General features: G+C 47.1%; 1 protein-coding gene across 1 annotated transcript; it reads left to right on the top strand.

Moving 5' to 3' along the window:
• The first annotated feature begins 175 nt into the window (after positions 1-175).
• On the top strand, positions 176-18229 carry TREM2 (triggering receptor expressed on myeloid cells 2). The gene is made up of 7 exons (XM_082414945.1): positions 176-3250; positions 4179-4391; positions 13209-13313; positions 14778-15128; positions 16564-16654; positions 17775-17968; positions 18051-18229. Exons 2-7 carry the CDS (start codon positions 4352-4354, stop codon positions 18065-18067), a joined length of 798 nt encoding a protein of 265 aa, XP_082271071.1. The 5' UTR covers positions 176-3250; positions 4179-4351; the 3' UTR covers positions 18068-18229.
• The last annotated feature ends 2505 nt before the right edge of the window (positions 18230-20734 follow it).

The following is a 20734-nucleotide window of genomic DNA, read 5'->3' on the forward strand; positions in this document are numbered from 1 at the left end:
AGTGAGATAGGTATGAAGGGGGCTATGGGGAGGAGAGGGCAGGGGCAGGGTGGCACTGTGGCCAGAGGCCAGCTCTGGGGCTCATTCTGAGTGTAGACACAAAGAGGGTGGCTCCCTGCTGGGGGGAAGCCCTCATCTCACAGCCCTGCAGTGGCGGTTGGCGGGGCTCCGTGACCTGAGGGTTTATTCTCAGGCTCCTGGGAACAGAAGCCAGAGTCGCTGTGTAAACTAGAGGACGAGACAACTCTGTGAGATGCTGGTATCCACCCCAGCAAGGCTTAAAGATGAAAACCCACACAGGGAAATATCAGCACATAGTTGTACTGAATTAACCACCATTCCAGGCTCTGGACAAGCCCCAGTAGCTTTGATTCTCTAGCCAGGATGACCTCAGCTTGGGCTTCTTCATCATCGCTGAACTCAGGGCAAAGGACTGGGGGTTCTATTGGTGTGGAATCTACGAGTCTTCCAGGAACTCTGGTCTCAGAACCATCTGTCTGGTATATCCCAGGGTGAGTTCCTTTCCTCCTTTTGTGTGCCTCTCAGACTTCCTGAATCACAAGATGTTAGGGCTGGAAAGGACCCTAAAAATCACTTCCTTCAACCGTTCCATAGCTGAAAACTAGGGCCCCTTCCCCAAGGTCTTTGGTTGGTCAGGGGCAGAACCAGCACCAGAACTCAGGCCTGCTAGCTTTCGGTAGGTTCTTCTTTTCCCGTCACACACATTTCTCTGAACCTTTTTGTCGCTACCAACAGGACTCCTCCATTGATGTGTGATGATTGCAGAGCTTCCTCAGGCTTGAACAAGACTGGCTTATTGGTCCATTCCCAGGTATCCCTACCCCGACCCTGACCCCCAACTTTCTCTCAAAGGGCTGTGCTCGAGATGGGTTACAGGTAGCTGGGTAGGGGTCAAGAAATGTGGACAGACAGGAGACAGCCAGGTAGCGAGACAGACATGAGGCCCTGGGGGTGGAGCTGAGAGGCGTAGCAGCCGAGGCCTCAGAGGGCCTGGACTTGCCCCTGATAGTGAGAGACCTTACATGTCAGAGTGGGAACTTTGGGGTCATCCCTAACCCAAGGCCCTCAGTATTCCTCCTGCAAACTTCAGAGTTGCAAAGCATCCCCTGCATTCTCTGCAATGGTCAGGGCTTGAATGACACCTTCCCAGACTCCTGCCCTATGGGAGCCTGTCCAGCCGTTTGGACGCCTGAGGACCCAGATCAGTGGCTGGGTCATTCACTGCCCAAGCCTTGGCTCATTCCCTTCTCCATGTAGGGCATGGGGCTAGGCTCCAGGAGGGGAATCAAAAACCTTGAGACCCCCTCCTCAGCTGGAGGAGCCCACAGCCCCGCCAGGAAGACAGACAAGTAAATAAAGGATTATGATGCAGGGTGGTAGGTAACATCATAGAAGCATGTTGGGTGGAGGTCCAGTGAAGAGAGGAACAGGTTGATGGAGAAAGCCAGGGTTTGGACTCTCCTGGGGGACTCCCCAGAGGAGGTGACACCACCTGGGCCTTGTTGGATGAGCAGGAATTTATCCAGGGGAGACAACACAGGTTGGGAGGGTGGAGGGAGCCATTAAAGGTTGAAAGTGCATGCATGACATGTTCAAGTGAAAACAGAAGAGACTATAGAACACATCCAATATACAAGTGACAGTGTGATGCCTAATCTAAAATTGTGGCACTTCACAGTGAAGGAAATCCAACACTACTGAGCATAATAGCTCCATTCATCTGCAGGGCCATGTGTGGCCTCCTCTCACCCAGGCCTGGGGACTAGAAGTGGGGAGCCCTGGAGTGTGGGGCAAATAGAGAGGAGTGCTCCCCTCCCTGTCACCTCCTCCAGCTTCAACACTGCTCACCACCAGGAGCACCAGGAGGACCACTGGTGCCATGAGCCCTGTCATTGACAGGCACTGTCCCCTCACCCCTGTCCTCTCAGCCCTTCATTTCCTCCCACACACTGCTGACTGTGCCAAATGCCTCCAACTACCACATTCCCACAGACACCTGGCTCTTGGGATGAAATGGAGTCAGACAGTTCGTTTCTGGTCACTTCACTTCTTTGAGCCTCAGTTTTCTCATCTGCAAAATGGGACCAATAACATTCCCACCTTCATCTGGGGTTCTTACCTTTGGCACTATTGACATGTGGATATTATTCTGAACATTTCTTTGTTGTGAGGGCCCATCCTGTACATTGTAGGATATTTAGCAGCATCCCTGGCCCCTACCCGTTAGATAGCAATAGCACAAATATCCCCAGACTGCACAGCTGTGGCAACCAAAAATGTCTCCAGACATTGGCAAGTTTGTCTTGCGGGACACAACCTCCCCCAGTTGGGAACCACCATTTTACAGGGTTGTTGTGAAGATTAAATGAGATCATGGACTCAGAGGGCCCAGTGCCAGGCATGTGATCAGGGCTGCTTCTTTCTCCTCCTCCCCATTCCAGCCCTTCTCTATCTTTCAGTACAAGCAGGGGAGCTATCCCGGAGCCGCAGGGGTCTAGGGAAAGGGCACACTCTGTGGTTACTACCACCCATGGCCGGATTTCTTCTCTAACCCCGCCTGATGGTTTCCAGGTGGATGATGACAGCGGAGGTGGCAGAAGTGAGAGGCACTCGCCCCGCCTTCCTCCTGGAGGAAGACCTCATCCTTACACACCTGCCCACCGGACCCCAGACCACCCTCCCTTCTCCTCTCCAACCCCTCACTCCATTTCTGGCCATGACACAGGTCCTATGGGCAAGGCTGATGTCTCATTATGGCTGAGGGCAAGCAAGGTCCTGTCTAACAAAAACATTCCCAAACGAGCTATCTGAGCAGGAGGCAGTGAGATTGCAGAAGAGCCTGTGTGACTCACTGGGATTTTGCCCAGGGGGCTCTAGCATCTGGTTGGCAGCTGGATTCGATGACCTTTTACGTCACCCTTGAGAAGTGATGAATCTGCAATTCCAAGTAATCTTTCCCATGATGTGGCAGGACATCACCCTTCTGCCCACATGGCCTGGAGTTCCCAGAGTTCTGAGTCATTCCTTGGGGGCACTTCTGTCTCTGTGTGTGACCATAGAAAAAAGAATAGGTGAACATACATCAAAATATCACTATGATTATCTCTGGGCAATGGGATTAGAGGAGGGAAGGAAAATTCCACTCAATAAAATGAAGAGGACTGGCTCTGGAGCCAGATTACGTGGATCTAAATCTAACTTCTACCTTATATGAACTGTGTGATCCTGGGTAAGTTGTTTAATTTCTCTGGATCCCAGTTACCTGGAACAATAATATTATCTACCTGATGGGTAATAAGGTAACACATGTGAAGTATGTGTTTGCCTAGCACATAGTAAGCACTCAATAAATGTTAGTGTGTTTTAAGAGGTGGGATTATGGACAACTTTTACTTTTTAGAGTGAATTTTCATATATTTTTCTGATAAAAATTAACTGAATATAGTTTTTAAAAGATTTTGTAAATGCTGAATATATTTTACATGGTTATTCTTGTAATAGCCATAATCTCCCTTTAAAGCTGGGCACCACCTAAGTGTGGCAGCTAATCCTGGAGGAAATTGCATGTGGCTTGAAGGTATGATGTTTCATCTGCACAAGAAGTATTTACCAAGTAACTGTTGCTATCATTTGCTGTATGTCATCTACTTAGTAAGCACGGTTAAATCTTGAGTCTTATAGTTTCAATACTAGGTCTTTAAAAATTATCTAATTTTTCTAAATTGAGACTTTAAAAATCCTGCTAAAAAATTTTTTTTCAAAACAAGCAAATTTCGCAGCAACTAATTTGTCTTTAGGACTATTTTTGCTTTCTACTCTAATTAAGGCACAAATTATTGCTCCAGAACTCCTGTGGACGTCTCAAAATTTAGAGTAATTTTAAAAGGGTCTCATGACCAGATAATGTTAGGAAGGGCTGATCTAGATGCACATTGGTCTCAAGATTTATTTCCTTGTTGATCCCTGATTGCCCAACACACTCTGGGTGTAGAGGGAAGGACTTGTGACCTAGCTTAGACCAGGGCATCACAGGGAAACAGTGCCACCGTGTGGGGTCCAGTCTGTGCTAGAGGTGGGAATCAGCCCCTCCCTGAAGAAACTTTTTCTTTCTCTTCAGAAAGGCTGCAATTCTCTAATAATTCTCTTTCATTTTTAAGGCATTATGCATCCGACTATGGCAAGACCAATTTCAGTTGGCAGATCTCTGTGGTCAAAGCCTGGCCTGATTTCTACCCTGATGGGCATTCTGACTTCTCAACTCGATCTTGGACCAGAAGCCCAAGTGTGCCTTTCTGGATGAGATGGCCAGATATGTCCCAGACTTTCTCTGATGACTCATTTGAGGGCCTTCGTTCACTCCCCAAACCCAGGTATTAACCTTCTAGAATCCAGCCACTAAAGATTTTACAATATCAACATCACTTCCACATCTAGCAACAAAGAGGAACTGCCTCTTGTTTATTGCATCTCCCTAGCACCTGGCGTGGTGCTTGGCATATGGTAGGTGCTTGGAAAATATTTGTAGAATAAATGAATGTGCCCCTGAGAAGAGTGCTCCAGCCTCTCCCATTCCCTTCTACAAGAGGGAAAGGGATGCCAAGAAGGAGGGGGCATTTGTAGGCCAAGTTCCCTTCCACGAACAGATGGCTTACACAAAAGGGCTGAATTATCAATCATTTTAACAGGGTTCTTTACAGAGGAGTGGGCAAGGATAAGGGAACCAGTAAGGGAAGGGATCGTGATGCATCCAAAGACAGGGAGCTGTTAACACCCCCACACTTGAAAGAGCAGGGAGAAAGAATTGTGTTATTGGAACTGAGTGAGCGCCAGAGCCATGGAAGAGGGACCACCAATAAGAGCTGTAGCTACAGAGGAAAGCAGCTCCTGCTCAAACCACGGCAAACGTGGAGGGAGTAGGGGGAAGTAAAGACCCCAACTTATTTCTCCTCCTGGCCTCCAAACTCTTGCCAATATCTTCCCTTGACTTGACCCATTAGTAAGCCAGTAGGCTGGGAGCCTGGGGGATGCAGTCCAGAGGGGGTCAGTCTCCTTGGGACAGAGCAGGACTAAGCAGAAAGAACATGGGTTGGTGGAGGGGGCAGGAGAGGAGAATAACCAGCACAGTGGTCAAGGATGTCAAAGGCGGCAGAAAAGCCAAGAAGGGGAGGACTGGGAGGAGGCCACTTGTGACTTCTAAGGATCAGATTCAAAGGCACAGTTGAAGAACATGAACAGCAAAGCCATCTCTAAAATTTTTTTAAAATAAAAGAAATACAAGATAGAGAAGCAAGAAGAACTACAATTCTGCAGCCTGTGGAAGGAAAACCACATTCACAGAAAGAGAGACAAAATAAAAAGGCAGAGGACTTTGTACCAGATGAAGGAACAAGATAAAACCCCAGAAAAACAACTAAATGAAGCGGAGAGAGGCAACCTTCCAGAAAAGAATTCAGAATTATGATAGCGAAGATGATCCAGGACCTCGGAAAAAGAATGGAGGCAAAGATCAAGAAGATGCAAGAAATGTTTAATGAAGACCTAGAAGAATTAAAGAACAAACACCTAGAAGAATTAAAGAACAAATAAACAGAGATGAACAATACAATAACTGAAATGAAAAATACACTAGAAGGAATCAATAGCAGAATAACTGAGGCAAAGAATGGATAAATGACCTGGAAGACAGAATGGTGGAATTCACTGCCATGGAACAGAATAAAGAAAAAAGAATGAAAAGAATTAAAGACAGCCTAAGAGACCTCTGGGACATTAAACGCAACAACATTCACATTATAGGGGTCCCAGAAGGAGAAGAGAGAGAGAAAGGACCTGAGAAAATATTGAAGTGATTATAGTCAAAAACTTCCCTAACATGGGAAAGGAAATAGTCACCCAAGTCCAGGAAGTGCAGAGAGTTCCAGGCAGGATACAACCCAAGGAGAAACACGCCAAGACACATAGTAATCAAATTGACAAAAATTAAAGACAAAGAAAAATTATTAAAAGCAGAGAGGGAAAAACGACAAATAACATACAAGGGAACTCCCATAAGGTTAACAGTTGATTTCTCAGCAGAAGCTCTACAAGCCAGAAAGGAGTGGCACAATATATTTAAAGTGATGAAAGGGAAGAACCTTCAACAAAAATTACTCTACCTAGCAAGGATCTCATTCAGATTCGACAGAGAAATCAAAAGCTTTACAGACAAGCAAAAGCTAAGAGAATTCAGCACCACCAAACCAGCTCTACAACAAATGCTAAAGGCACTTCTCTAAGTGGGAAACATAGAGAAGGAAAGGACCTACAAAAACAAACCCATAACAATTAAGAAAATATCGATAATCACCTTAAATGTGAATGAATTAAATGCTCCAACCAAAAGACACAGGCTCGCTGAATGGATACAAAAACAAGACCCATATATATGCTGTCTACAAGAGACCCACTTCAGACCTAGGGACACATACAGACTGAAAGTGAGGGGATGGAAAAAGATATTCCATGCCAATGGAAATCAAAAGAAAGCTGGAGTAGCAATACTCATATCAGATAAAATAGGCTTTAAAATAAAGAATGTTACAAGAGACAAGAAAGGACACTACATAATGATCAAGGGATCAATCCAAGAAGAAGATATAACAATTATAAATATATATGCACCCAACATAGGAGCACCTCAATACATAAGGCAACTGCTAACAGCTATAAAAAATCAACAGTAACACAATAATAGTGGGGGACTTTAACACCTCACTTACACCAATGGACAGATCATCCAGACAGAAAATTAATAAGGAAACACAAGCTTTAAATGACACAATAGACCAGATAGATTTAATGGATATTTATAGGACATTCCATCCAAAAACAGCAGATTACACTTTCTTCTCAAGTGCGTGCGGAATATTCTCCTGGATAGATCACATCTTGGGTCACATATCAAGCCTTGGTAAATTTAAGAAAATTGAAATCATATCAAGCATCTTTTCTGACCACAACACTATGAAATTAGAAATCAATTACAGGGAAAAAAAGGTAAAAAACACAAACACATGGAGGCTAAACAATACGTTACTAAATAACCAAGAGATCACTGAAGAAATCAAAGAGGAAATCAAAAAATACCTAGAGACAAATGACAATGAAAACACGATGATCCAAAACCTATGGGATGCAGCAAAAGCAGTTCTAAGAGGGAAGTTTATAGGAATATAAGACTACCTCAAGAAATAAGAAAAATCTCAAATAAACAATCTAAACTTACACCTAAAGGAACTAGAGAAAGAAGAACAAACAAACCCCAAAGTTAGTAAAAGGAAAGAAATCATAAAGATCAGAGCAGAAATAAATGAAGTAGAAACAAAGAAAACAATAGCAAAGATCAATAAAACTAAAAGCTGGTTCTTTGAGAAGATAAACAAAATTGATAAACTTTTAGCCAGACTCATCAAGAAAAAGAGGGAGAGGACTCAAATCAATAAAATTAGAAATGAAAAAGGAGAAGTTACAACAGACACCACAGAAATACAAAGCATCCTAAGAGACTACTACAAGCAACTCTATGCCAATAAAATGGACAACCTGGAAGAAATGGACAAATTCTTAGAAAGGTATAACCTTCCAAGACTGAACCAGGAAGAAATAGAAAATATGAACAGACCAATCACAAATAATGAAATTGAAACTGTGATTAAAAATCTTCCAACAAACAAAAGTCCAGGACCAGATGGCTTCATAGGTTAATTCTATCAAACATTTAGAGAAGAGCTAACACCCATCCTTCTCAAACTCTTCCAAAATATAGCAGAGGGAGGAACACTCCCAAACTCATTCTATGAGGCCACCATCACCCTGATACCAAAACCAGACAAAGATACTACAAAAAAAGAAAATTACAGACCAATATCACTGATGAATATAGATGCAAAACTCCTCAACAAAATACTAGCAAACAGAATCCAACAACACATTAAAAGGATCACACACCATGATTAAGTGGGATTTATCCCAGGGATGCAAGGATTCTTCCATATATGCAAATCAATCAATGTGATACACCATATTAACAAATTGAAGAAGAAAAACCATATGATTATCTCAATAGATACAGAAAAAGCTTTTGACAAAATTCAACACCGATTTATGATGAAAAACTCTCCAGAAAGTGGGCATAGAGGGAACCTACCTCAACATAATAAAGGCCATATATGACAAACCCACAGCAAACATCATTCTCAATGGTGAAAAACTGAAAGCATTTCCTCTAAGATCAGCAACAAGACAAGGATGTCCACTCTCGCCACTATTATTCAACATAGTTTTGGAAGTTTTAGCCACGGCAATCAGAGAAGAAAAAGAAATAAAAGGAATACAAATTGGAAAAGAAGAAATAAAACTGTCACTGTTTGCAGATGACATGATCCTATACATAGAGAAACCTAAAGATGCCACCAGAAAACTACTAAAGCTAATCAATGACTCTGGTAAAGTTGCAGGATACAAAATTAATGCACAGAAATCTCTTGCATTCCTATACACTAATGATGAAAAATCTGAAAGAGAAATTACGGAAACACCCCCATTTACAATGGCAACAAAAAGAATCAAATACCTAGAAATAAACCTACTTAGGGAGACAAAAGACTTGTATGCAGAAAACTATAAGACACTGATGAAAGAAATTAAAGATGATACCAACAGATGGAGAGATATACCATGTTCTTGGGTTGGAAGAATCAATATTGTGAAAATGACTATACTACCCAAAGCAATCTATAGATTCAGTGCAATCCCTATCAAATTACCAATGGCATTTTTTACAGAACTAGAACAAAAAGTCTTAAAATTTGTATGGAGACACAAAAGATCCCGAATAGCCAAAGCAGTCTTGAGGGAAAAAAACGGAGCTGGAGGAATCAGACTCCCTGACTTCAGACTATACTACAGAACTACAGTAATAAGACAATATGGTACTGGCACAAAAACAGAAATACAGATCCATGGAACAGGATAGAAAGCCCAGAGATAAACCCACGCACCTATGGTCAACTAATCTATGACAAAAGAGGCAAGGATATATAATGGAGAAAAGACAGTCTCTTCAATAAGTGGTGCTGGGAAAACTGGACAGCTACATGTAAAAGAATGAAATCAGAACACTCCCTAACACCATACACAAAAATAAACTCAAAATGGATTAGAGACCTAAATATAAGACCGGACACTATAAAACTCTTAGAGGAAAACATAGGAAGAACACTCTTTGACATAAATCACAGCAAGATCTTTTTTGATCCACTTCCTAGAGTAATGGAAATAAAAACAAAAATAAACGAATGGGGCCTAATGAAACTTAAAAGCTTTTGCACAGCAAAGGAAACCATAAACAAGACAAAAAGACAACCCTCAGAATGGGAGAAAATATTTGCAAATGAAGCAACTGACAAAGGATTAATCTCCAAAACATACAAGCAGTTCATGGAGCTCAATATCAAAAAACAAGCAACCCAATCAAAAAATGGGTGGAAGACCTCAATAGACATTTCTCCAAAGAAGACATACAGACGGCCAAGAAGCACATGAAAAGCTGCTCAACATCACTAATTATTAGAGAAATGCAAATCAAAACTACAATGAGGTATCACCTCACACCAGTTAGAAGGGGCATCATCAGAAAATCTACAAACAATAAATGCTGGAGAGAGTGTGGAGAAAAGGGAACCCTCTTGCACTGTTGGTAGGAATGTAAATTGATACAGCCACTACGGAGAACAGTATGGAGGTTCCTTAAAAAACTAAAAATAGAATTACCATATGACCCAGCAATCCCACTACTGGGCATATACCCAGAGAAAACCATAATTCAAAAAGACACATGCACCCCAGTGTTCATTGCAGCACTATTTACAATAGCCAGGTCATGGAAGCCACCTAAATGCCCATCGACAGATGAATGGATAAAGAAGATGTGGTACATATATACAATGGAATAGTACTCAGCCATAAGAAGGAACGAAATTGGGTCATTTGTAGAGACATGGATGGATCCAGAGACTGTCATACAGAGTGAAGTAAGTCAGAAAGAGAAAAACAAATTCCCTATATGTGGAAACTAGAAAAATGGTACAGATGAACTGGTTTGCAGGGCAGAAATAGAGACACAGATGTAGAGAACAAACGTGTGGACACTAAAGGGGGAAGCGGCGGGGGGTGGGGGTGGTGGTGTGATGAATTGGGAGATTGGGATTGACGTGTATACACTGATGTGTATAAAATGGATGACTGATAAGAACCTGCTGTATAAAAATAAATAAAATAAAATTCAAAAATTCAAAAAAAAAAAAGAAATACAAAATAATAAAAGAACACCAATTGAAGGGGAAGCAGAGACAAACGAGGGGTTTTCAGGACAGGTGAGACTGTGCTCATGTGAACACGGAGGAAAAAATGGCTCTGGGGGTGGGAGGGCAGTAGAACTTAAAGATACTGGAAGAGAGAGGACATAGGTGAGAAAGCAAGTTCCTGGGGATTGTCAAAGGCAGGGAGGGGGGGGGAGGGAGAGACAGAAAGAGAGAGAGAGAGAGAGAGAGAGAGAGAGAGAGAGCAGTCATCTTGGAAAAGGAAAATGGAAATCTGGGATGGACATAGACAGGAGGAAGAAAGAAAGAATTTAGAGAAAAATATATTGAAGAGGGAGGAAAATAATGCCAGCTACTTTTTTTGAGCACTTGACAATGTGCCATACACATTTACATACCCAGATAGTGAAGCCACCCAGAGAGTTAGGAAACCTGCCCAATAGCTAGTAAATAACAGAGCTGGGCTTACTCACCGTAAGAAGCAGAGCCTGTGTGCTTAACCCTTACTCTGTAGTTTCAGTTTCTGTCCCACTCAGCCTACCAATCCTACACTCTGCCCCATGCTCAGGCTAGACATATTCCCCTGCCCCTGCCAGATCTGGATCACTCCTGATCCAATCAAGTGGCAGGTGAGATTCCCTACACCTATGATGCCTTTCATCAGGTTCAGTGCCTGGGTCCCTTCTTCTAAGCTCCGGTGTTCTCAACCAGATCTTCCCTTTGGCTGGACATCCTGCCTCACTATGGCCCCTGGACAGGGGTTGAGATCTTTAGCTTAGAAAATATGAGATCTTAATAATGGGAGAATGGCCTCAGCTGTAAGTGGCAGAGAGTGACAATGCAAATACAAAGAGAGAGGTGGGAGCACGTCAAGTCTGTGAGGGATCAGAAGTGAGAGAGAGTTTGGGGCTGGAAGGCAGGGGTTTGGATCCAGGAAGATGAGATCAAGCAAAAGCAGGACAGGACCAAAGAGGGAAGTGGGAAAAGGAAATCCTAACTGGCTGCTTAGCAGCAGATGATGTTTGTAGGCTCTAATGTTTGTGGTTGGTGGTCCCAGCTAAGGGTGGAGTGGGTACCACAAGTCACTCTCTCAAGTCCACTTCTCAGGCAGGGCTGGGCAGGGGATTTCCCAGGTTGGGTTGATGGTGTGCCTGGATAGAGTTTGAGTTGTTCCAGTTTTGAGAGGCTTATTTCCCCGCCAGTTGTTGGCAGCCACACCCTTCCCCAGCCCGGGGCCTGTCTGGGTGCTGGCCATGGTCCTGACCGGACTCTTGTACTCCTCTGGCCACCCAGGTTGGCGAGAGTGGGGATGGAAGGATAACAGAGAATCTGAACGAGGGTGAGGATGTTCACCTATGTTGATCTTGATTTATTTCTAGGGAAGGAGGGGGAGTAGAGCTGTGTATTTGAGGATAGTGATGGTTTGGAAGAGCTGCTATAGGCAGTTTACTAGGAAACTTCCGGACATTCTGAAAAGGATTACCCAGCAGCTGTGAAGTCTTAGCCAAAGTTAGACATCAGAAGTATATCATGTGTCCAGTCATGCCTCTGGTTCTAGGGCTTCCCTCAGCAACGGTCACCACTGTATCCAGGAACACTGAGGCTCCAAGAGACCTGAGTTCTCCAGCACGTACATGATAGTTGAATAAATGCATGCATCAGTGAATGATGGCATTCAGCTGGAATGATGTAATAGAGGGGAAAAGGTCTTTGTGCCCAAGTGTGAAGTGGCAGGTATCTTTGAACTCAGATTTAGCAAAAGGAAAGGAAGGGTCCTGTGCCTGGGAGTGGGGTGGTGCAGAAATGTTCCTATGCTCAGACATGAGAATTAGGGGATTGAACTACAAATTAGCACAAGCTAAGAGAAGAGAGAGTTTGATGTGCACATGCTGTGAATTCATATGCATGAATTGGCAAAGATTTCTTGGTGCCTGCCCTTTGCTATGAGGCTTAGAGGAATAAAAAATACCCTTTTCTCAGGTAGGAAGGATGTGAGAAGAAGAGGTCAGAATGGAGCGTAAGTGGGACAGAAAGTAAGATAAAGATTCATGGGATTTCTGAGCTCTGCTTCTGCCTAAGATACAGAAAGCTAGAAACATTTAAAACAGCACCAAAATTATGAAATACTTAGATAGAAATTTAACAAAATATGTGCAAGATTTGTATGCTGAAAATATAAAATATTGGTGAGAGAACCCAAAGAAGAAATATGTCCACAGATTGGGAGACTCAATAGTGTCAAGATGTGTAGTTCCCTCCAAATCGAGCTATAGATTCAGTGTAATCCCATCAAAAGCCTAGCAGGCTTTGGGGAGAGTGTAGGGGGGAGAAATTGACATACAGTGTCTAAAATTTACATAGCAAAGTTACTAGAACAGCTAAAACCATTTTGAAAAGGAACAATGTAGTTGGATTACTCACATCACCTGATTTCAAGACTTGTTATAAAGCTACAGTGAGCAGTCAAGATGGGGTGATGTTGGTAAAAGGATAGACACATAGATCAATGGAACAGAGTAGACAGTCAAGAAGTAGACCTACATGTCAAGTGATTTTCAATAAAGATACTAAGGCAATTGAATGGAGAAAGGGTAGTCTTCTAAACGACTGAGAAGGCTGGTACGGGCAGGACAGTGGGCTGTCCTCTTGGAGGTCTGGGCTCCTCAGCACCCCGCTGCTGGGCTGCAGTGGTGGCTCCTCCTCTCCTCCCCCACCCCACTCCCCCTCCTTGAATCATAAAGCCAGATCCCAGTCCTGATGATTGCTCAACCTCCAGGAGCCAGTTCCTGTGGGCAGCGCCTGACGAGCCTGACCCTCTCCTTTCTGCAGTTCAAGGGAAAGAAGAGATCTTGCACAAGGCACCCTGCGTCTGTCCTCCACAAGAGAAGGGTGACATGGAGCCTCTTGGGCTGCTCATCTTGCTCTTTGTCACAGGTAGGATTCCCTCCCGCCGTTGCCTTCTTTCCCTCTCCTTCCTTGAGTATATGGCAAGTGGGTGGGTGGGTAGGGAGCACTGAGCCAAAGTGTGAAGATGGCTGAAATTCTCGGCATGTCCTGCACCCCCTCTTCTCACTGTGCCCCATATTCTTCATCATCTCCCTCTCTCCCCAGCATCAGATTCTTCATGTACGTGGAAGTGTCAGAGGCTGGTGGATTCGGACACCTAGAAAGGGAAGGAGTTCTGATGGTGGCATCTCAGGCACTAGCTAGTAGTTGGGGGAAGTTTTGGGGGGCACTGGTAAGAGCCCCTAAAATTATGAACCACTTAACTGGCCCCAGAAGAGTAGCAGCGTGGGAGGGAGAAAAGAACCTGGTACTGGCAATCTGCATCTTTGGGGTGCCCCTTCGTCCTCTTGTCCTCAGCCCTGGATGGGAGGTGAAGGAGCTGAAGATTTTGTGATTGAGCAGGGGGGATTGGCACCCCAGATTCTTGCACATGACGGCCTTTTCTCGTTGGGGAAGGGTGCCTCTTGCTCCCCCCAGAGCAATAGGCATACCTGGGTGAGAGGAGAGACTGTTCCAATGGAGCTGGAGCTTCTTGGCTGGAGGTGGAGTAGGGGAAGAGGGATGCGTTGGCCTGCCCAAAGGCAGAGGGATGGACTGGGGAGTATGGCGGGGGCACTGCTCACCAGGTCTCTCTGGTTCCAAAAGACAGGCCACCAGCTCCCCAATCCTTTTTACAAGTTTCTGTCACCATGTGGTTGAAGATGTGGTTGAAGAGAGGGGAGGCTGAGGCAGAGGGCGCTGGGTGATTCTCTTATAGCCCCTGCCCTGGCAATAGACTGGCACTCTAAGCCCACCCCAAGGAGGGTCCCTAAAATAGCAGCCTCATGTCTCTCCCAAAATAGTTCTGAGACTCATCCCTCCTGAAAGGGGAACAAAGACACAGAAATAGGGAAGCTGGAAGCTAAAGGTCAGAAAGAGGAGAATGCAGTGCTGGTATGAGCGTGGGCAGCTGCAAAGTAAGCAAGGATGGCGGGCGTGGGGAGGGGGTGCCCAGCCCCACGTGGGAGCAGCCCCAGACCTGAGAGGGCCACTGGCCCTGCTCTCTTGAGATGGAGGGGGAGTGGGGAGGGCTTGATTTCATGTGACAGGAAGAACACGAGCGGACTAGGACTGGAGGGAACTTCAAGACCAAATGTCTCTGGAAATAGGCCCAGAGAGGGTCAGTTATTTCTCTAAAGATGTCCAGCAAGTCCAATGGTGATAAAGCCAGATCCAGGACCCGGGTTTCCTGGTTTCCAGCTTCCTATAAACACATACCTGGGTTATGCTGCCTTCTCCTAACTTGTGTAAAGACCTGAGTTCCTTAAGTGTGGGATTTCTGTCTCTTCTGTTCATTGAACATAGTAGGTGTTCAATAAACACTTGGTAAGTGAATGAATGTCTCCTCCCCAGAGCTGTCCCGAGCCCACAACACCACGGTGTTCCAGGGCACGGCAGGCCGGTCCCTGAGGGTCTCCTGCCCCTACAACTTCTTGAAGCACTGGGGGAGACGCAAAGCCTGGTGCCGCCAGCTGGGTGAAGAGGGCCTGTGCCAGCAGGTGGTCAGCACTCACCCCTCGTGGCTGCTGTCCTTCCTGAAGAGGCGCAATGGGAGCACGGCCATCATGGACGATGCCCTGGGTGGCACACTCACCATTACGCTGCGGAATCTTCAAGCCCACGACGCTGGCCTCTATCAGTGCCAGAGTCTCCATGGTAGCGAGGCCGACACCCTCAGGAAGGTCCTGGTGGAGGTGCTGGCTGGTGAGTGGGCAGCTGACTGCACCCTGGCCTGCCCTTGGGCCTGGGGTCGTCTTCAGTGTCTGAGCACAGGACCACCCTCAGGGCTTTCGGGGACCCTGGGAAATCCCACAGTGTGGATCTTGTCCCTCCCCACAACTCAGGGTCAACTCAGGGTCACTGTGGATGGTTGTGCAGGTTGCTAACTGCACAAGGGGGTCACAATCCAGCCCTGCTGTCTCTCTCCAGGCTGTGCTCCCTGGTGGAGGACTGCATCACTTGCAGGAAGGGTACAGTTCTCTAATTTGCACAAGGCACCTTATGAGCTAGCTGTGCTCCTGCTTCCCCCAAACAGCTTTATCCATTTGGCATCTGGTTAGGATGTGAGCACTGAGGTGGTCCTTAAGAAGTAGGAGGACGTTCATCTATTCCTTCACCCAACCACCCAACGGACCTACCAACATAGATTAAGCACCAACCTGGTACAGAGAAACAACCCTAGAAAGGAACACTGCTGTGACCCTGGGCAACGTGCTTCTCCTCTCTGGGCCTCCATTTCCCCATCTTTAAATGGAGGTGGCGGTGCCCGTGCTGCTGACCCCACAGGGCTCCCATGAGACACAAGTGACATGACAGAGTTAAAAGTGCTTGGCGTCAGTGACAGCCGTTGCCCCAGCCTCCTGCTGCTAACTGCTTGAGATCCTCATTTCAGGCCTGACTAGGTGAGACGGGCAGTGGTGGGGTCCTTCTCATCCCTGAGCTTGCACAGGGGATGCCCTTCAGGAAAGCTTTCTGTCTGTGTCTCCAGAACGTGGCTGTGTCCCAAAGGAGAACAAATCTGAGGTTACGTATCCCTTTTCTGACTCTCCCCTTGTCCAACTCCTCTCCCCAACATGGCCCCTTATCATGGAAATGAAGGTTGAAAGTAACATTCGTCTAAGGTGGGGAGGGGAGGGGACACCACCTTCCTTAGACCCCAAACCCTACCTCCATGGGAGTAGGGGGTGAGGACACACAGATTTTCAGCCCTATCAGGGTCTAAGGCTCAGCTGACTCCCAAGAGGATAGCAGGAAAAAATAACAACAACAACAACGATAACAATAACCCATAGCTGGTATAGGCAGCTTGACTGTTCACACAGGACTTTCAAAAGCACCCATTATTTCGTTTGATCTTCCCAAAGACCCTGTGTGGTGGGAGGGTGGGAGTTGCAGTTACTGAGCTCCTGTGAGGGGATGGGCACTACACAGGATGCTCTCATTGTATCCTGCAACACTGTTATTAAGAAGGTGTTCCTAACTGCTCCACTTTACAGGTGAGGAAACTGAGGCTCAGAGAGGTTAACAACTTGATCCACACAGGGCCATGTCCCAGAGAGCCTCACCCCACCCAGAGAGGTTCTCCCCACTGTGGCATCAATGAGGGGGGCTAGAAGCTCACAGGCTCTGTCTCCCACAGACCCCCTTGATTACCAGGACCCTGGAGATCTCTGGATCCCTGAGGAGTCCAAGAGCTTTGAGGATGCCCACGTGGAGCACAGCATCTCCAGGTATAGTGACAGGTCTTTCCTAAAATCCCTGGGCAGACCTCCACCCTGCAGAGCCAAGGCATGGGGTGGCAGCTGGGGGGCGGCATGTGCCAGAAGTACAAATTCCAAGGCAATCAGAACACTAAAGTGTCTGCATATGATCTTGTCTAAACACCCCTCCAACGAGCCAGTGTGTGTTGGTGTGACTGTGCCAGTTGTTAAAATACTGCAAAACTTCCCTAACAGTTTGTAAGTAGCTGCTGCTCCAAGACTCCTGAATGGTCGGCCTCCCACTCCCTCCCCTGGCAGCCCTCAGACATATCCACAATTCAGCAACAATGAAAGTTTTAGTATTTTAGTACAAAACTGGTACCCTCAGACCCCTGCTTCCCTGATGGGACCAGAATCAGTTCCGACTGGTTCTTTTTTTTTTTTTTTTTAATTTATTTTATTTATTTATTTATTTTTGGCTGTGTTTGGTCTTCGTTGCTGCACGCGGGCTTTCTCTAGTTGCGGCGAGCAGGGGCTACTCTTTGCTGCGGTGCGCGGGCTTTCTCATTGCAGTGGCTTCTCTCATTGTGGAGCATGGGCTCTAGGCGCACGGGCCTCAGTAGCTGCGGAACGCGGGCTCAGCAGTTGTGGCTCACGGGCTCTAGAGCACAGGCTCAGTAGTTGTGGCACACAGCTTAGTTGCTTCGCGGCATGTGGGATCCTCCCGGACCAGGGCTCGAACCCGTGTCCCCTGCATTGGCAGGCGGATTCTCAACCACTGCGCCACCGGGGAAGCCCCCGACTGGTTCTTGACTGGTGTTTAAACACTGTTAGTATAACCATGAAGTGCACATGTGCATGCGGACACATATACACACACACACACCATACCACACCATCATGCAGAAAACTGCTCAGCAAGGGAGGTAATTGTTTAAAAGCAGTCAGCAGGCAGATCCATGCCTGGAACTCAGGTCTCCTGACTACAGGCTCCCCCAAGCCCCGCAAAGCCTCATCCAGGGATGGTGCTGGATGGGGAGATATCCTCAACCCCCGGAGCTCCTGGTGTCTCCCCATTCCTTCTATGAGGGCAGATTCCAGTCTGTGGGTCCCCTCATGGCCTCCCACATGTCCTCTTTTTTTCTCCAAGGAACCTTTCTGAAGAGGAGAGCCCCTTCCCACCCATTTCCATCCTTTTCCTCCTGGCCTGCATCTTTCTCAGCAAGCTTCTAGCAGCCAGCGCTCTCTGGGCTGCAGCCTGGCATGGGCAGAAACGGAGGACACCCCATGCCAGTGGGCTGGACTGTGGCCATGACCCAGGTTATCAGCTCCAAACCTTGACAGGTGAGCTTGGAGAGCACGGTGGCGGCTGGGGGCTGGTGAGGTGGGGCTGAGAGGGGCCGAGTGAGTACTCTCTCTGTTGCAGAGCTGATAGACACGTGAGAGGAGGACCCACGGTGGAGGAGAGGCCCCGGAGAGGTCTGCACGGACGACCCCCGCCTGCTGCACACCCGCCCCTTGGCCACCAAGTCTCCTGGTTCTGCTTTCGCAAAAGGCCACTCTGCCTGTACCCTGCTTCTCCTGGCCCCTGGAAGCAGGGATTTGTGCGTGTGCGTGTGTGCGTGTGTGTGTGCGTGTGTGCATGGGAGGTGGGAAGGACATCTACCAACTTCTGGACATTGGACATTAAACACTCTCACAAATAAATCCAAGACTTTATGTTTAACTGATGGTTTAGGGCGTCATGAAGGTCTTCTCTTTTGCTACAGGGCTAGGAGAGTGAATTCAGATGAGGAAAAGATAAAAGGTCTGGCTCCTTGGGGCCTAGGGTCTTAGGATATCATGTCCTTCCATTCCCACAGGCTCCAAACTGGCCAATCTTTTTATTCTTCTCTCTCCCTCCCAGACATCTGATTACCAAGCCCTGCCTCCTCCTGTGGAATTTCTCTAGCATCTTCTCCTCTCCTCCTCCTGCCTCCTGTCCATCAGTTCCCTAGGATTACTGCTGGGCCCCCTGCCCTAGGCCCCCTGCCTCCCTCCGCCCCCCTCAAGTCCATCCAATTCCCAGCTGACTCAAACCTCTAGCAAACCTAGAGGTTTGCTTTTATCATGTTACTCCACCTCCGGAGAAATGGCAAGGGCTTCGGTTGCAGAGTGCAGCGTACCAGAGCTGGGGACTACTGGTGCAAGCCCCTTATCCTGTGGAAGGGAAACTGAGGCTCAAAAGGGAAAGGATTTACCCAAAGTCCCTCGAAGAGCCTGGAAATCCTACTTTCACTTGGCGTTCAAGGTGTCCTTCCCTCTAGCTCAATCCTACTCATTTATTTGTATATTTATTCAATAAATATTTTCTGTGCCAGGTACTAGTCTAGGCATTGGAGACACAACAGTGAACAAAACAAGCAAAGATTTCTGCCCACACAGAGCCATGTTCTAGTGGGAAGAGAGCAGACAAACACAATAAGTCAGTCAGATAGTTAGGAGTACGGGGAGTGCAGGAGGCACGGGGGATGACGCAATTCTGAAGAGTAGTCAGAAGGCACCACTTGAGAAACACTTTGAGGAAGCAAGGGGGAAGAGTATTCGGGGTACAGGCAACAGCCACGGCAGCTCAGGGAACCTCACCTTTCTCTTTAACACACACATGCCACCTGAGGTGGAGTGAGGAGAATGGGATGGAGACTACCCTGAGGGTGGGTTGCCCCGAAGAGGAGGAAACAAGTTGGCCACATCCTCAGGTTCTCTTTCCTGGGCCTCAGAGAGGTGGAAGCCCAGGAGCCCCTCTGGCCATGGCCACAAGGGGCTGCGCTGCCCCCTAAGCTGGGTGTGGGTACCTGGGGTTTTGAATCATTGGGAAGGAGCCCCTGATGCAGCCCTGTGTTCCAGCCTCATGTCAACACATCACTCCCCTAATTGCAGTCCTGCCCCAGCCCTGCCTCACCCACTCCCTGCTTAGGCTGCTCTGCTGTCTCTGTCCCCAGCTCCAGGACTCTGGTCCAGTCTGTGTTTCCCTGGTGTCCCTGACTCAGCGGCACGTGAAACTTCCCCATCGGGTCCTGGGGCAGTCGTCTCCTTCCTGCAGACACAGGCACAGTCTAGGAGCCAAGGCTGAGCAGAGCCCAAACTGAGCCCCCTGCACCTCCCTCGCTCCCGCCCCGTCTGGGCACCGAGGGTGATGAGATGGAAGGGGAGGCTCCAGGACGTGCCTGGTCATGGAGTGCCGCTGGAACTTTCCTCCTCTTGGGAGCTCAGCCTTTTCTCCTGCCTGCTCTGCCATGTCAGAGACATCTACCCTGGGATTCAGATTGCCATCGGGATCCCCTGCCTTGGACTCCATGGAGTGCACACTGAACAGAAGGGGTTTTCCAATTTCAAGTTTGCCTCCTACTAAGAAGACGTAAGCAAATTCCTTAACTCCTCTGAGCCTCAGGGTCCTCGCATGTAAAAACAAACAAAAAACCCAACACCAAACCAAAACAAAACAACCCTACTTTGGTGGGTATTTATGCGATTGAAAGGAATAACATTAAAGTCCTGGCCAGATGTCTGGCACATAGTAGGTCCTGGATAAGCACTGGTTTCCTTCCTCTTCTCTAATGCCCAGTGATAGGACACCCCCCTGGATCCTGGCCACCTCTGTCCTAGGCACCCAGCAGGGACTGTATCTGTTTTAGGCACTCAGTAAATATTGAAGAGAGGTCTCCTCCTCACACAACGCTCCCACATGGCTTGTTACTGTGAAAATAATTCTCTTGTAAGGAAATCAAAGAAAGCCTGATACATATTGGCAGGACAGATATACGTACTTCCATAATACTCACTGGGGAGACCCATCTGTCCAGTTAGCCAGAGACTCCGCCAGTGTTAGCACTGAAAATCCTGTCTCCCGGAAAGACCCCCAGTGCCAGGTAAACAGGGACAGCTCGTCACCCTATCACCATGTCCATGAGGCTCAGCTTAACACAGAAGCCGGCTTTCTCAGGCTCCTGCTCCCAGTTTCCCATTCTCAACTCCCTTGCTCCTGGAGGAAGGAGAGAGGCAGAGAGAGGGGAGGAGGAGAGAAAAGAGGACAGAGGAAGGAGGGAGGGTGGCTTTTTCATGCCCCTTTCC

This window comes from Balaenoptera physalus (genome assembly GCF_965194825.1).
Source record: "Balaenoptera physalus genome assembly, chromosome: 11".
NCBI classification, from domain to species: domain Eukaryota; kingdom Metazoa; phylum Chordata; class Mammalia; order Artiodactyla; family Balaenopteridae; genus Balaenoptera; species Balaenoptera physalus.

Bases quoted from the DNA above. Each gene is read 5' to 3' on its own strand.
- TREM2 (XM_082414945.1), top strand. From the start codon at position 4,352: ATGACTCATTTGAGGGCCTTCGTTCACTCCCCAAACCCAG. The intron at 4,392-13,208 runs GTATTAACCTTC...TCCTTTCTGCAG, and splicing joins CGTTCACTCCCCAAACCCAG to TTCAAGGGAAAGAAGAGATC. The intron at 13,314-14,777 runs GTAGGATTCCCT...TCTCCTCCCCAG, and splicing joins CATCTTGCTCTTTGTCACAG to AGCTGTCCCGAGCCCACAAC.